At 40.5% G+C, this 18,217-nt stretch overlaps 1 protein-coding gene across 1 annotated transcript in view; it reads left to right on the top strand.

The window, feature by feature from the left end:
- The window catches only part of LOC126416469 (intraflagellar transport protein 57 homolog), a 191,692-nt gene that overhangs the window by 163,224 nt on the left and 10,251 nt on the right, over positions 1–18,217 (top strand). Inside the window, exon 7 of the mRNA XM_050084206.1 lies at positions 6,165–6,361. Coding sequence (XP_049940163.1) covers positions 6,165–6,361 — 197 coding nt within the window. The remainder of the gene's footprint in view (positions 1–6,164; positions 6,362–18,217) is intronic.

Genomic DNA, 18,217 nt, shown 5'->3' on the forward strand with positions numbered 1-18,217 from the left:
ATTGTGCTATTTGCAAAACTTCTGGTGCACTTCCTTGTCTGGAGCTAAACAGATAATTGCATAATGCACCATAGAGTCTTATGGGTATCAGTAACGAATTGACACTTACGGCTAAGGCCACAAAGTTCAGCTGGCCAGGCCCTGTATGATTGGTTTGGTTTCTTGCTGCATTGCTAGAATTCAACTTGCACTGCTATGACATGCATTTGTTTGCAGTGGTGTTTGGACAATCAACTGCACATGTGATCAAGAGCTGCTGGTTCTGCTGCCAGTTCTTTTAAAGGGCAAGTTTACACAGTAATTGATACACCAAAGGTGGATCCCCAAGAAGAATAAGACTGCACAAATTCGAGTCCCTTGTACTGAAAGCCAAAAAATGATCTGTGAGTCTTTTTTCGTAAGCTTCCCAATCCTCAGCTGAATCATCATATAGAGGAAAAGCGGGTGGATAGACCAGTGGAACGGCCCACTGACTCTTAAAGAAAGCTGAGAAAGGGGTCACTGACGAAGTAAGCTGTTCAATCAGGGCCAGTAGCATCACGTCCATAGTGACTAACCCTGATGAAACCACACTTAAAGAATGCACATGTGGAAACCATTTCAAACTTGCCACCAATTATGCAGTAACTGAGTAATACACAAAACTGACCCAAGTACCAGGTGTACCGGTATGAAATGAGCGTTTTTTGTGAAAATGAAACACTAATTTTGAATTGGAAAGTAAAAACATTTTATTCAAAGTACTGTCCATTGCTTTCTATACATTTTGACCACCTTTCTGCCAATTTGTGGACACCACGCCAATAGAAATGTTCGTCTTGTGAAGCAAACCAATCAGACATCCAATTTTCAACTTCTTCATAGGAATCGAAGTGTTCCTCTGCCAATGTGTGTCCCATTGATGAAAACAAATGGTAGTCGTAAGGGACCAAGTCTGGTGAATACGGCGGGTGGGGTAGCAGCTCCCAGCCAAGTGTTTTGATTGTATCCTGAACCAGTTTTGCTTTGTGTGCAGGTGCATTGTCGTGTAAAAAAATTACTTTGCCATGTCTTCTGGCGCATTCTGGTCTTTTTTCGATCAATGCATAGTTCAAATTGATCATTTGTTGTCTGTAGCGATTAGTATTCACAGTTTCACCATGTTTTAGAAGCTCATGATACACCACACCTTTCTGATCTCACCAAACACAGAAAATTGTCTTCTTGCCGAATCGATCTGGTTTTGCAGTCGATGTTGATGGTTGTCCCGGATTAACCCATGATTTTTCCCGTTTAGGATTCTTAAAATAAATCCATTTTTCATCGCCAGTAACAGTTCGATGTAAAATTGATTTTATTTCATGTCTTTGAATCAAAATTTGACAAATGGTTTTTCGGTTTTCCATCTGTCTTTCATTCAATTCATGTGGCACCCTTTTTCCACACTTTTGGAACTTTCCCATAGCTTTCAAATGGTCAGAAATTGTTTGTTGTGCAACATTTAGCATTGCTGCCATTTGCTCTGACTCAAAGCATCATCTTCATCCAGTATTGCTTGCAATTCGGCATCTTCGAACTTTTTTGGTGGTCTTCCACGTTCTTCATTTCGTACATCAAAATCATTATTTCTGAACCATTGAAATCATCTTTTGCATATTGCTTCTGATAGAGCATGAGCATCATATGCCTCGACAAGCATTCGATGCGACTCTGCAGCACTTTTTTTCAAATGAAAACGAAAAATTAGTGCTTTCTGCAAATCATCACTTTCTGGTACAAAATTCGACATTGTTAACACGATGAAAACATATGATGTTGTTTGTCCCATGATTTGATGTATACTAAATATCTTTGACAGATGTCATACCAACCAAACAAAACAAAATTAAGGCTCATTCACAACAAATGTTCCCTATCGACACAATTGTATCTTAACGCTCATTTCATACTGGTACACCTGGTAATATGAATATGCCTTTATTTGTGAACCTTTGAACGGTAACAGAAATAAACTTCTCTGGACTCCACTAGTAGCAAGACAAAAATAATCATACAGATGATGCATTATGAGTGATACACAGAACAACTGATGTGAGCAGTACAAACTAAAAGAACATAGCAAGGGTGAGTCAGCACTGCTCTGCGCATGTATAGGAATGAATCACCGGTAAAGACGCGGAGAAGACTGTGCTGCATGCATACTTCCTACAGGTGGCCTCTAGTAGCCAGCACACACTGATACAGTTGGTGCTTGATTTAAGTACACATGCTCGGCGACACTGCACTTGGAGCAATCACATTCACATTCACTGGTAGCATGATACGACAAATTGTGTAAAAATACAAAATGTTCAGGGATGAATTTTGTTGTCAGTTAATACTGAATGAACATACAAAGATAGTGGCTAAAAGAATGTCATCAGCGTGTTATGCTCTTAGGGTTTTATCAACAGTTTGTAACAGCACATGTCATGTGGTGACTTACTATTCTTATGTACACTGAGTTCTTAACTATAGGATTCTTTTCTGAGGATCAAAAGCACAAAACAGGAACACAGTTTTTAAACTGCAGAAAACAGCTATTAGAATGATATATATGTGGCAGTTGGACTCATTGTAAAGAACTATTTTTAAAAAATGGGCATTCTTACTACACCAGGAGAACATGTCTACCAATCTGTAGTGCATATCAGAGAAAACATTACTAAATATTTCAGTATCTGTTCTACACATAATCATGAAACAAGAGGCAGTTTGGACTTGCATTTACCAAGGAAAACAAACAAAAAACTCCAAACAGCATTTGCTGTCAGGGAATAAAATTCTGGGATAAATTTCCCAAGGAAATGAAAGGGTTATTGGAATGCATTTTTTCATAAAGGCAACTGAAATATTCTCCGTAAGTAACACATATTACACAATTGAAGGTTACTTACAGGACTCAGCTTAGGGGTTAATAATGAAAAGGGATGACTACAATATCCTTCACATTTCAGTACATGATCATGGTTAACTGCTTTAACAAGAAGGTTATGCATCAGGATGTAAAGCCCATGATAGAAATGTCTTGTCATTCTCCTGAGTTCAACATCCCATCCATCATTGACAGGGGCTGATCCAGTCTTGCCGGTAGACAGAGGAAAGGACAGGGAGGGTATGTACAGCCATGCAGTCAGTTTTCCAAACAAACCAGAGTTAGTGCAAGGGGTATAATACCATCTTCATGGTCCAGAAATCATTCACAGGTGTCCTCAGTGTGTGCAATGATGGAGAGCAAAACTATGTTTTATACTATACATTATCTGAAGCAAATTATTGAAAATCAAAGAACATTGTACAGTAGGGACAAACTGAATGAGGCAATGCAGCTGTTAAGATACTGACCTCATATTCGAAAGAATGAAGTTAGCTATTTATCGGCCATTCTAATTTAAGGTTTTCTGCTGTTTTCCTAAATCACGTTAGGCAAATGCCATGATGGTTCCTTACAAAGACCATGGCTAACCAAATTTCATATCCTCATAGAGCATTCTTATGTATTCTGTGTATATCTACATTTTGAACTGTTAATTTTCGTTGTATTACCATGGCAATCCCTATATCATTGTGAGATGATCCACAGATGAATATAAAAAAATATCACGACATACCAACACCAAACTGTATGAAGCACAAAGAAATATGCAGTTTCATAATGTCTCAGTAAGCTATGAATCAAGTTTACTATGTGTCTGAATAAATTCACACAGGATTCTGAAGCTTGTCATTGAGGTATAAATCTTGAGATTTCATATCTGTGGCTGAAATTTTTCAGAAGAGAAAAACGAAAAGCGAAAATTATGTGGAGACAAAGGTCTTTTGGATGAATAGCTGCGTTGCATCATGACACATACACACACAGTATTTCAGTAACGGCATAAGTGGTCTTCGGTAGACATACTAATGGAATGACATGATAAAATCACATCAAGGTGTGCAAATGTAAAAGGCATTGGAGGTTGGGGCTATGGGAGAAAGCAGATCCACAGAACTGGAGACTGAGTATTTGAAATAAATGGTAAGATGTTAGAAACAATTATCTGGTTCGTATGTTATGTTGTTGCATAACTCAGAGTGAACTGGTAAGCTGGCAAGAAATAAATTAAGATTTAATATTTTTCATTATACTATTTAACTGTATTGGAAAGACTTGCATCACATTCACAAATTCAGTGCATTATATCCTGTGGTATGAGGTCTATTCAAAAATTTCCGCAATTTTGTCCACAACATTTTTTCCATGCTTACCTTTTACTTATACCGCATCTCCTCCACAGTTGATACACCACTCCCAATGCTATTTCCACTTCAGAAGCAGTCTTGATGTGCCTCTTCCTGGATTGCGCAAAGTGCCGTTTATGAATTTTTCTTTTATCTCGTCTGTTCTTGCAAATCTTTGTCCTTTCAACAGGGTTTTCAACTTCGGTAATAAAAAGAAGTCCACAGGGGCCAGGTCTGGAGAGTATGGAGGATGAGGCAACACAGTGATTTAGTTTTCTTGTGCAATAGTCATGCACCAACAGGGATGCATGTCTGGTTGCGTTATTTTGATGCAAGAGCCATGAATTGTCTTGCCACATTTCAAACTGTTTCATTCCCACATTTTCTCACAGGCAATGCAACACATCCCAGTACTACAAATAATCAACAATCTGTCCCTGTGGTACAAATTTATGATTAGCTAATCTGCCCCAAAATGAGGTTTTTTTGTCTGACTCGTTATGAATATTGAACCTTGCCCTCAATATCATAAGCTACCTTTCATCACCAGTTGTGATTTTCTTAAGAAACATCTAATTCTTATTTGTGCGACCCAAAAGCTGTTCACAGATAGCAAGGCAAATGTCTTTCTGACCTCGACTTATCAGCTGTGGGACAAACTTGCCAGCAACACGATGCATTCCAAGATTAGTGTCAGAATTTGGTGATGTGATCCAACTGAAATGTTACGTTCTTCTGCAATCTCTCGGACAGTCAGTCTTTTACTGGCACACACAGTTTCATTGAGTTTCCTGACATGAATGTCATTAGTAGACATCGAAGGGCATCCTGAACGAGGGTCACCCTTAACTTCCGTCCGGCCATTTTTAAGCAGTGTGAACCATTCGTAAAACCGAGTACGGCTTAAGCACTCATCACCGTAGACTTCCTGCATCACGTGATGTGTATCTGTAAAGGTTTTCTTGAGTTTCACGCAAAATGTAATGCAGATGCGTTGCTCCTGTAACTTTGCAATCTTGAAATTTGTAAGCAGTGTGACACAACGTTCTGCTCAGTACAGCATTGAACAATAACTAGCAGACATATAACAATGAAACTTCTGGCAATTATACATTAAACACAGGCTTGTGCAGGTATGCCGACCGCATTTTCTCCAACAAACCATTGGCGCAAAATTGCAAGTGTTCCAGAATATTTTAACAGATCTTGTATAACGCATAAAAATTGTTAACTGATTTGCAAATAACAGTGTTCTAAACATACACAAGCTTTATTAATCAAAGCTAAGGCAACTGAGGTGATGTATTCTATCACACCATTCTGGTATGCTCATCTGTTCAACATCATGAGCAATTATTTCCAATAACTGTTACATAGGATTGACTGAAACATTTTTGTGGCTATTCTACAACTTCTTTCATATTTTCTAAAATACATGCTGATTTGTGATTTAAATTACACTGTCTTAGAAATATAATGTCGAACTACCTTTTTAAGTCTCTTTTCTGTGGCACTACCAGTTATTTTTCCAAAACTTAATCTCTCATTGCAGTTGCTAGTCTGTTTTCAAATCTTTCAGTATTTCCTTTGTACTGGGTTCTGCCTTCTCATTTTTTTCCATCATGTTTTTCTATGTGATCATTTTTCCTCTACATTACACACAGTTCCTATCAAAATTTCCACTTTTACTATTCCCGTTGATTATCATGTAGTCTTATTCATTCATTGGTATAATTTTCTTTGTTTAATTTGTGTCAATTACCTCAATATTTATGCTAATTTATAATTCTCTCTTTTGCGTTCACTTACGCACCATTTTATCTCTAAATCCTTACTATCTGGTGACTGATCCCGAATTTGATTGTCAACATAAAAGTGGACACTAAAAGACTGTCAGATGCTGGCAATATGTTATTTCCTTTCAGATGCAAGTGACTGGCGGTCCCGATTGGAACAGATGCGAAAACATCGTACAGGAATGGAGGATGCTCTCACAAGTGCGCAGACACAGCTGAGTCGTCTGCATACTGATGTGGAACACACGCTGGACAAAGTGGCAAGCCGTGAGCGCTATTTGAATGCTCAGCTTGAGCCTCTGCTTGTTCAGTATCGTGCTCTTAAGGTATTGTTACTCCAATATATTGCATTGAGCTTATATCTCTTTTCATGTGTTTTAATACAACCTTGCTGTTTGCAGTTTTTGAAAAAAGTGGCCAACTTCCTTTAGATTCTTTCCTTGGTTATCGTCTATAACAACAATGCCTTCCAAGTAGCTGACAAACAATGGTACTGGGGAATCCATTCCTTTAAATATTGTTTGTAGCAGCACTGGTGCTTGCAATTCCTAAGGGTAACCTTTTGTATCTGTAGGGACTGAATTGGGTGTTCACCAGAGCTGCCTTTTGTGGTTCTTCCTTCAAGAAAATTTGAAGACATGAATATGCAAAGTCTGTTTTGCAAGAAACCCTGACTACCAGATAGCTTGGATAAAAGCTTCTGAGAACTTGGAATGAGATAGACATCCATGGCCAGTTAAGCCTTTATCATTGCATTAAAATTCCCTCAGATGCAGAAAGGTTTTTTATGGAGGCAGGGGATGGGACAGCTAGATGCGTCATCCATTGGTCAGAGAGTACTAGTTTCAGATTGCATTGCTATTGTAGCCAGTTGAGCTTAACTGTGAGTGTGCCCCCTGTATTGTGAACAATACAGTTTGTAGGCAGAAAAAATGTTGAAACAGCTGATGGTTTCAGAGTTAATTTGAGCTCAGTATTCTGTTGCACAGACCAGCCCCAGGACAAATGAGGGGCCAAATTTTACACACGTCATACCCATTAATTGAAGAGGAGGACAATCTGAAAATCATTTCATTGCACCCATAATGAAGAACCAGAATGTATGAAGGCATCCAATTCAAAAATATTTTTACATCTAGATGATCTAGTATTAATAAATTTGGTCATCAGGAGATGTGCTTGTATCTGATGTCCACTGAAAAGACTCCTGTGTAACAGGATCTGTTGATTCCCATATTCTAATATCTTCCCCAAGGATAGCGACAAATCAGGATAACCCCAACATTTGTAGATAACAAGCTTAGTTATTGTGTTCTATGTGGCATTATTGGCTTGAAAATATAGAAATGGCATACATAATTATGATCGGATTTAAAAGCAAACAAGGCAACTCTCTATGTTTTTCGGTTAAGGCAGTCTATTCTTATTAACATTCAAACATTCCAAACACATTCCCAGTGTCTGAGATCAACAACAGCTGTTTTGATAAAAGAAAGCAAGAATCCTTGTCATCCACAAGTTTCTGGACTGTGTGGGCAGTTAAATTATTGATGTAATATATCTTTGCACTGCAGAGTTTACCTCTGTAGCTGAGTTGTCAGTGTGCCTGACTGCCATGCAGAGGTCGTGGGTCATCTGGTTAGATGGCTTTTTGGCAGGTACACATTTGGAAGAGGTTTAATAAATTCTGAAGCTATGTTTTGGCCAGGGTCACGTCTTTTGATGCTAGTATGTGCTGGCTTGCAGGCTGTGAGACTTTAAATGATTTAATGATATGTAACACATCTTTCAATGTGGATCCCAGAAGTATCAGTGTCTCACAATGGGCTAACTCATCTGGCTAGAAGTAAAGTACTACAGCACACTTGAGTGATTCAACATATGATTTGTGTTTGTGTATGTTGGGTTATCAAAAGCGAATATTATAGTTTTGACTAAGACCATGGAGGTGAGCAGCTCATGGTGTATGGGTTATATCTGGTATTTTTTGGTATTGATGAAATCTCAAATCAGCCTGTTGTGTGACCTCCTTCTTCTTCTTACCCCGTCCACCATTTCACATGCACACTTTTTTTTGTGAGACCCATAACAGATTACATAATTCCTCAAATAGCAAGTTAACAGGATCTGCCAATGATGCAAATGCCTGCAACGAGTCAAATAGTTTGAGTTTACCTTGTATGCAGTGAAATGTTGATACCGGCAGCAAAGATATTTACACCAGTTCTCTTTTGTGTCATTATATGATGGTTTTGGTGGTCATGGTGGTGGTGGTATGACACAGCTGTATCTGCTGTTGCAGTAGGTCTCTTAGGTTGTTGTTGGGAGAACTACTTGTGTTACTGTAGTAACACGAGCTGCAGCTGTTGTTGTTGGTGCCTGCCCCAATAGTTTTAATGAATTGTATTCTGTATCTTTAATTTTTTTCTCTCAAGTATTTCTTTTACCTTGTTGACACTTTTTTACCTGAGCTAGTGATCCCCTCTGCATTCACTGTGATAGTACTGGATGTTTAAGGTAATTCTTGTGTATTGTTCCATCATTGTTCCACATTCATAATTAGATTACATGTTTCAATCATTCTTGATCGTCTACATATCTAAAACTAAATACGTACATCTAATATTTTACGATAAGTAGAAAAGAAAAGCATTGTGCATAAACATAGAATTTACGTAAATAGTTGTGTCAGCAATCCATCTTGTCTACTCAGAAGCACATATCAGAGTACTGTGTTTTGCAACTACAGTCAATGTTTTAAATAGGCATATGCTGGATGGAGGTGGAGGGGGGGGGGGGGGGGGGGATGAAGTGAGGCTGATACGGTTAGTGGAAAGGAAGCAGGGAGAGTATGGTGGAGAAGTCATGAGTTTAACAAGAAAGAATGTGCTAAAATTATAGACTGTGTAATTATGTAAAAATTCTCATTGGAGGACTAATACTGTAAAACAATAGGTATGTAAAATGTAAAGGGCGTAAAATAGCGAAATTATAAAATAGAGCATGGGGGAACTGAGGGCGGGCAAAGTAGGGGGGGAGGGGGGGGGGGGCAGGGTTTAGTTGCAGGGATGCTATGGGCTTAACAAGAGAGGGTCTTATACTAAAATTGCAAAAAATCAATAATGTAAAAAAATCTCCTGTTAAGATACCAGAATGGATGTGTAAAAATGTAAACTGAGGATAAAATAGTAGATTATAAAAGTGGAAATAAAGTAGTGAAAACTGAATTAGTACCTGCAGGCATTCAAAGTGTGAAACTTTGAAAGTGTAAAGTCATAAATTCTTACTCTGAAAGTATAAAGATAAAATTGTATAATTTTTTGATTAAAAAATTAAAATTATTGTCCTAGAACAATGGATGTATAAATAGTGAAAGAAAAATATTCTAAAATTATGGAAGTGGAATTATGTAGAGGACCTATAACTCCATGAAGTGTCTTTAAATATTATGAATTGTTTTGCAGTATGTACATCATTGATTTTAGTATGAGACCCTCTCTTGTTAAGCCCATAGCATGCCTGCCACTATCCCTCATCGTCTCCCCACCCCACTCCACCGCCCCTTGCTTCTTTTTTTTTTTTTTTTTTTTGGGGGGGGGGGGGGGGGGGGGGAGATTTGCAAACACGGCCAATACAAGGAGCTGCAAATCAAAAGATGGATATGACCTCTCTTGTTAAACCTACGAATTCCCCGTCATCTCCTCTCTGCTCCATTTCCCCTCCCATGACCAACTGCACTCTATTTGCCCTCCCCACCCCCCTGCCTTCAACATATATGTTGTGACTCACCGATCTTTCAAAGTGCCGCCCCGCAGTTACTCGCATACTCTACATGCGGCGCTGTCTGCCATGCAGCAGCAGCGCCACCTAAGCGCCGATAGACTCGGACTCAATTATGATTTGACTGTTGAAGTGACACATGTCTTACTCTGTTTACTTGATCTGTGACTTTCATGTATTGCGTCGTCCTTGATATTTTGTTCAACTTGAAGTTATAACAATTGGCGACGAGGTAGTGAATTTTTCTTTTTCATCGTTGGCCCACGTGTTTCCATGGCTACTTTAGAGCAACTATTGCAAGGTCTCATAGAACAGCAAACGCTTCTCACAAATGCTATTCGTGATTTCATCGCGGCATCAAATGCGGGGCATCTCTCATCGTTGTCTCTACCTCCTTTTCCTCCTTACGACGAGACAGTGGAAGACTAGTCTTCGACAGCACTTCTTGGCATTTCATGTCGCGGATGACCAAACGTGTAAGTCTCTGTTCCTTTCATGGATTTCACCTCAAATGTATCGGTTGTTGTCGCAATTGGCTCCTTTGAAAGATCCTACATCTTTGTCCTATGCTGAAATGTGCTCACTTCTGTCCGTCGATTTTCAAAAGCATACGCATTTGGTAGCCTCTCGTGTTGCCTTTTATTGTTGTCAAAAACAACCGAATCAGTCCTATCACGCTTGGGCTGCTGAACTTCATGGCCTCAGTAGAAAGTGTCAATTTGTTACTGAAGTTCACAAAGAATCCTACGCCGATTCCATGGTACGGGATGCTATTACCCGGTCGGCGCCTAACAAAGAAGTTAGGCAACGTGCCCTTGAGTTGGCAAATCTGACTCTAGATGAAGTCCTATCCATCGCTCAGTCTTTTGAAATTTCTCGCGCCGCTGGAGGGCAAATAGAGGCATGGGGTGACGTCGCAGAAATGCAACCTCTGTGAGCTGTTGACGAAGCATGTGGCGTGTCCCCGCCGGCTGACATGGCCGCAGTACGCTCCCAAGCTCAGCCTCGGCCTAACCATAAACAAACCTCTAAGAAACTGCAGCAAAACCCATGGCAACTTCCTTCATGTCCGCGGTGTTTTACAAAACATTCACGAGAGGATTGTCCACAACGTTGGGCCATGTGTCACAACTGCAAAAAAAAAGGGCCATGTGTCATCCGTTTGCAAATCCGACCGCATACTTGATGTTCATGAACAAGGTGCTGATTCTGATTCTGTGTTGTCTGTCAATTATACTTCTTCCCTTTCAGGGAAGTTATTCTTCACTGTCCAAATACTTGGTCGAGATGTTCGTATGCAGGTGGATACTGGTTCTGCTGCCACTATCATCAATTCTCAGACGTATCTTCAGTTGGGTTCTCCAATCCTGTCACTTGTCACTAGGCAATTACGGACTTACAATAAACAGCAGATTTCTCTCTTGGGACAATTTGATGCTGAGGTATCTTACAAATCTGTTGTTTGCACTGTTCCCATATTTGTGGTCACCATAGTAACGCGGAGAATCTTTTTGGTCTCGATGCCTTTTGCGTTTTTGGGTTCTCCGAGGATGACTCTGTCAATATCGTCTCTGATCCTATTCCTTATGCTCAATTGGATTCCTTGTCGACGACATTTTTGTCCCTTTTTTCTCCTGGGTTAAGCCATGCAAACGACTTTGAAGCTCATATCACTCTCAAACCCACTGCTCGGCCTAAGTTTTTTCGGGCTCGGCCCATTCCTGTGGCCCTTCGTGATCAGGTCAAACAGGAGCTGGATTGTCTCACTGCTTCAGGGGTCTTACTTCCTGTCAGTTCTGGTGAGTGGTCCTCTCCTGTCGTTGTCGTTGCTAAGTCAAATGGTGATATTCGTCTCTGTGGCGATTTGAAAGCCACTGTAAATGCTCAGTGCCTTATTGACACTTACCCTATGCCTCGACCTGAAGAATTGTTCACTAAACTTGCTGGAGGCCAGTATTTATCTAAACTTGACCTTTCAGAAGCTTATCATCAACTTCCTCTCGACGCTGCTTACCGGCAGTTTCTGGTCCTTAACATGCCTTTCGGCCTCTATCAATACCAACGATTGCCATTCGGGGTTGCCAGCGCCCCTGCTCTCTTTCAGCAATTCTTGGAACAATTATTGCTCACTGTCCCTGGGTGTATAAATTACACGGACAACATTGTTGTCACTGGCTCCACCACTGAAGAACATCTTCAGAATCTCCGCACACTTTTTCATGTCATACAGACTGCCGGTCTTAAGTGTAATCTTCAGAAATCAAAATTTTTTCAGGCATCTATCAGATACTTGGGGTTTCAACTCTCTTGGGATGGAATTTGTCCACTTTAGCAAACTGTTGCTGCGATCGATGCCCTTCCTCGCCCTACATCTGTTAAGGAACTGCAGGCCTTCTTGGGGAAAATAGCATACTATCACAGGTTTTTGCCATCTGCGGCTTCGGTGGCTCAGCTGTTGCATCGCCTGTTGCATAACAACGTGCCTTGTCACTGATCCGCATCATGCGATGCCGCTTTCCAGAAATTGAATACTATGCTGAAACAGTTCCCTTGCCTGGCTACTTATCGACCTGGCCAACATCTCGTTCTTGCCATGGACGCCTCTCAATACGGGGTTGGTGCAGTCCTTGCGCACCGTTTTTCTAACGGTTCTGAAGAACCCATTGCTTATGCCTCCAAAAAGCTCACGGATGCACAACGAAAGTATTCTCAAATTGAAAAAGAAGCTTTGGCCATTATTTATGCTCTTCATAAGTTTGGTGTTTTTCTCTATGGATCCATCTTATTACGGATCACAAACCACTTGTTTCTTTGTTTCATCCATCAACGTCACTTCCCAACAAGGCTGCACAACGCCTCCAGCGTTGGGCTCTTTACTTGTCTTGTTTCAATTATGAGATTCATTTGCGGCCGACGGCTCAACATGCGAATGCTGATGCACTGTCTTGCCTTCCCATGGGTCCTGATCTGGCATTCGATAGGGACGAACTTTTGTGTTTGCACCTGGATGTTGCCGAGCAGCGGGTTGTGGACGGGTTCCCCATCACTGGGGACCGGTTGTCGGCTGCTGTGGGTTCTGACCGAACCCTCTCCCAGGTTTTACGCTGTATTCAGAAGGGTTGGCCAGATCGTCCGTCTGCTAAGACTTCTGATCCATTGCGGAACTACTACGCTTTGCGTTACCGCCTCACGGCTAGAGATGGTGTTATCCTCCTTTCCACCGAAAATGCTTCATCGCGTATTGTGGTACCTACGTCTTTGTGTGCTTCGGTCTTGCGCCTCCTTCACCAAGGGCACTGGGGTGTCTCTCGCACAAAATCTCTGGCGCGGTGTCATGTGTACTGGCCCAGCATCAACTCTGAAATCATGCACATGGTCACTGCCTGCGGCCCTTGTGCATCACAGGCAGCCGCCCCGAAGTCATCTTTGTCACCGTGGCCTTCACCTGAGAAGCCCTGGGAGCGTATTTATGCTGACTTTGCGGGACCTTTTTTAGGTACTTATTGGCTTCTCGTTATTGATGCCTGCTCTAACTTTCCTTTCATTGTCCATTGCACGTCACCTACCACTGCGGCAACCACCAATGCTCTAGCTCGCATTTTCTCTGTGGAAGGCCTTCCCTCTACTCTTGTTACTGATAATGGTGCGCAATTTGCCTCTTCCGATTTTGCGGATTTTGGTGCCCGTCACGGCGTCATGCATGTCACGGCCCCTCCGTTCCATCCACAGTCAAACGGTGAGGCTGAACGACTGGTCCACACATTTAAGGCTCAGATGAGGAAACTCCTGAGTTCTTCTGCTTCTTACCGTTTCACCCCCATGGGTGACCACAGCCCGGCTGAGCTCTTACATGGCCGACAGCCCCGCACGCTACTTCATCTTCTGCGGCCTTCCACATCACAGCCGCGGGTGCCTTCGCTTGGCCGGTTCACCGCTGGCAACCTTGTATGGGTACGGGTATATGGCAGGCGGCCAAAATGGAGTCCTGGACACATCTTACGACACCGTGGCCGACGCCTGTATGAAATCCAGATGGATACGGGTGTTGTAGTGCATCACTTGGCCAGCTTCAGCCTCGTGTGCCGGCAACACCTGTTCCAGATGCCACTACACCACCTTCGGCTCTACCTGACGCTCGGGATCCTGGAATCTGTCATTACTCACAACACAGTCCTCTCACCATCATATCGGTGCCAGCACAAGAACTGACGCCATCAGGAGACGTGCCCATGCAGGAACCAGATGACCATCATCTGTCGGAGCAACTCTACTCGCCTCCTTCTCCAATGGGCGCGGACACATCACCCTTGTCTCCTGTTATAACAACCGGACTGGCAGTTACGAGCGTCCTCTATATGCGGTGCTGTCTGCCAGCTATGCAGCAGCAGTGCCACCTAAGCAGCCAGCCAGCCAGCGACCGCTAGACTCGGACTCAGTTATCATTTGACTGTTAAAGTGACAAATGTCTTACTCTGTTTACTTGATCTGTGACTTTCATGTATTGTGTCGTCCTTGAAATATATTTGTTCAACTTGAAGTTATAACAATATACCTATTTAAAACATTGACCACAGTTTGCAAAACACAATCCTCTGATATGTGGTACTGTTTGTATTCAGTTCTTTTCTTTTCTAGTTATCTTAAAATATTAGATGGTACATATTTAGTTTTACTTTGTATTACATCTGAAGATGATCCAGAGTGACCGAAATATGTAATCTAATTAAAAAATGTGCAACTGAGATGGAACAATAAATGAGAATTATCTTAAATATCTATACAGTTGCTGAATCTCTCAAGCCAATTATGTCGACTACAATACAGGGTATGATCACTCTGCTAGATATTCGTATTGTCAGTCTTTCAGACAGGATAACAAATATTCTGAAGCCCAGATCCTTAACATCGGTTTTACTGTAGAATTCTAGAACATTTTCTAAGTTTGAATATAATAAATTTCATAGAGACTGAAAACCTTATGTGCACAAATCAGCACAGTTTTAGAATGCGTCATTTGTGTAAAATACAACTTGCCATTTTCTCACATGATATGCTTCAAACTCTGGATGAAGGCCAATGGGCGCAGATTATGTATTTCTAGATTTCTGAAAAGCATTTGGCATATTACCACACTGCAGAATATTAACCGAGGCACGAGCCTACCAGATAAATTCCCAAATATGTGAGCGGTTCAAAGAATTCTTAAGTAACAGAACCTTGTGTGAGTGTTCATCAGAGACAAGGGTATCGTCAGGAATGCCTAGGGAAGTGAGATGGAACAGCTGTTATTTTTTATATGCATAAATGATCTGGCGGACAAAGTTAGCTGAAAAACTTACGTGCACATATCAGCACAGTTTTAGAAAGCATCATTTGTGTGAAATACAACTTGCCCTTCTCTCACACAATATGCTTCGTGTGCAGGAAAGTGTCAAAGATGAGGGACTGTAGGATGATAAAAGATGACTTAGACAAAATTTCTCGTAGGTGTAATGAATGGCTACTGACTCTAAATGTAGACCAATGTAAGTTAATGTGGATAAGTAGGAAAATCAAACCGATAATATTCAGATACAGCATTAGCAGTGAACCTATTCTTGAGTACTGCTCGAGTGCTTAGGGTCCACACCAAGTCAGGTTAAAGGAAGACATTGAAGCACGCCAGAGGCAGGCTGCTAGATTTGTTACCAGTAGGTTCAAACAACATGCAAGTATTAAGAAGATGCTTCACAAGCTCGAATGGGAATCCGTGGAGGGAGGGTGACGTTCAAGGAAAACTATTGAGAAAATTTAGAGACTGGCATTTGAAGCTGACTGTAGAACGATCCTACTGCCGCCAACATGTATTTCGTGTAAGGACCACAAAGATAAGATAAGAGAAATTAGGGCTGACATGGAGGCGTATAGACAGTTGTTTTTCGCTCATTCTATCTGTGAGAGGAACAGGAAAAGAAATGACTAGTGGTGGTACAGGGCACACTCTGCCAAGCACCATACTGTGGCTTTCGCATTGTTTATGTAGATGTAGATGTAGAATAATGAGCAATCTGCAATAAATGTTCTGTCCAAAAACCAGATGAGCAATCACTAAGAGTCCACTGCGTATCTGAAACATATCCGACCGAGATAACTGCACCGTCTGGTGACATGTAGACAGTGAGATCCAGAGATGAAGTGTTGCTGGTCTGGATTGTGCTGTGTGCAGTCATAAGTGACTGGTTCTACCTATGTTACATGAGCCCATGGCAAGCATGGCCATGATACCGTATGGGTATCTACTGTCTCTCCCTCACCATTGTGGTTACGTGGCACTGGTGCATACTCGTCTTCCCTATGGCATACAAGAAGGTTCTCCTTTCAATAGGTAAGCATAATAAGCAATAAAAGTATTGTTGAACGAGAACCTGTCTTAAACATCTCTAAGATGATGATAAAATCTAAGCTGTGTAGCTTTATCAGAAGGCAACGTGTAGAATATTGGAGTAAGATCCAAACACAAAAATATGGCTAATTAATGACGCCAAAATCATATTTTAAGAGAAGTTCTTCAAGCCTGGGCTTGAACAGAATGCAGATTAAACTCATGGTAAGTCTAATGACTGATAACGGAAACTTCAGGAAACACCTGCAAAGTTATTTTCTAGGTTAGTAAGTTAAATATAGAAATGGTGTTGAACGAGTCAGTTTACTGATCATCTGCATCAAAATATGGGTGCACGCTGAGCAGTTAGATACGTGTACATTTACCAGAAAATAAAGTTGAATTTACGAGTAATTATATAATACTTTTGCACTAGATATTTTATACAATTCTAAATAAAGATTCTTCTGTAGTACTGAAGGATTTGGCCAGAAGAATCTCTTTTACCTTAATTTCAAGGACTGTTACAGAGAAAAAAAAAATGACAAAGTGCAAGTAGGATTCGCACACTGAGGGTTCTGTGCAAACTTAATTCAATTTTTGCCTATTTTTGATGTAGATACTAGAAAGATATAGATCCCTTGAATTTCAAGACCATGTCAAAATATCTGTAGTACTTCCTCAGAGTAGGCCAGACGTACAAAAAGAAGTGAGCATATTTTTATGTACTTCCTAAACCATGACTACAACTTAGATTTTATGTTTGCATGCAATAATGTTTATCTATTATGCTTTTGATGGATGATGAATGCAGCATATGTTTTAATGGCAAAAAGATATTTTTAATGTGATGTAGTTACAGTTGAACAATTTTCTGATTTTTTTCCTTTACTTGTACTTTGAAATTTTGCTTCTTGCCAAATTTCATGATTCTAGGTCAGTGGAAGTACATTATTGGTTTTGATGAGTGAGGTTTCCAGTATCAAAATATGCAACATAAATAGCTGTATCTTTTGATTACATTGACTTTGAAGTTTAGAATTTGTACTCTGCTGAGGACCAGTGACTTTAAAATGTGACATAAATTTGAACTTGATACATCTATCCGTTTGTGAGAAAAAGAGTTCTTAACAGTCGGACAGACATACATATAGAGGGACGACAAAGATATCCTACAAGGATTCTCGTTATTATTTTTACAGACCAAGGCATGGAACCCTAAGAAGCACCTATCTGCGCACTATGTGGTGTAGGGGATGAAACTACATTACATGTAATCTTCCAGTACAAAGTGCTGTAGGGCAAAAGATGCAAAGTGTTTGGGTAATTAATTCCTGAAGAAACTATGTTTAACAAAGGCTTAATGAAGCATCTCCCACTACTCTTCCAAGGGTCTGGTTGGCTTTACCAGAATAACCGTATAATAATTATTTTTGGTGCAAGAAACAGAATTCTAAGGTAACTTTTATTGTACCTCCCTGATTAAATCAAATCAAATCAAGTCTCTTAAGACAGAAACATTAACATTCTCGTCATGGTACATTCACCCTTATGAATATAGCCAAAGCTATATTGACAGAAACTGTAGCTTCTGTAACCTCAAAGCGACAGAAAAATTTTAATTACTCTTCAGTTATGCTCCTAGAGATATATTTTATTATTTGCCTAATGGTATAAATAATCTCAGTCACAGTAAAGCAACTTTAATAGTGAATAGAGATTGCTTGAGCTAGACATTTCTTTCAAGTAGGTTAACACTACTCATAATTTGTTTTTGATATACTTTACAGAAGTTGCCTAGAGTGACTCCTTGCTCCTGTCAATGTGTGTTTGTTCATTCCATACTCCTTATGGCTCTCCTTCATAATGGAATCAATGGAAGTCAGTGTGTCAATGAATGGATGAATGGAAAGCAAAACTGTAATACTATGAAGAAAAGGACAGAACTTTTTGTTATTATTTTAGTAGTGTGATTTCTCTCACAGAGTCAAGTTTTCTTTCCTCTAGGTTTTCTCATTGTTGTTTGTGTTTTAAATATTCA

This window comes from Schistocerca serialis, chromosome 8 (genome assembly GCF_023864345.2).
Source record: "Schistocerca serialis cubense isolate TAMUIC-IGC-003099 chromosome 8, iqSchSeri2.2, whole genome shotgun sequence".
Classification (NCBI taxonomy): Eukaryota; Metazoa; Arthropoda; class Insecta; order Orthoptera; family Acrididae; genus Schistocerca; species Schistocerca serialis.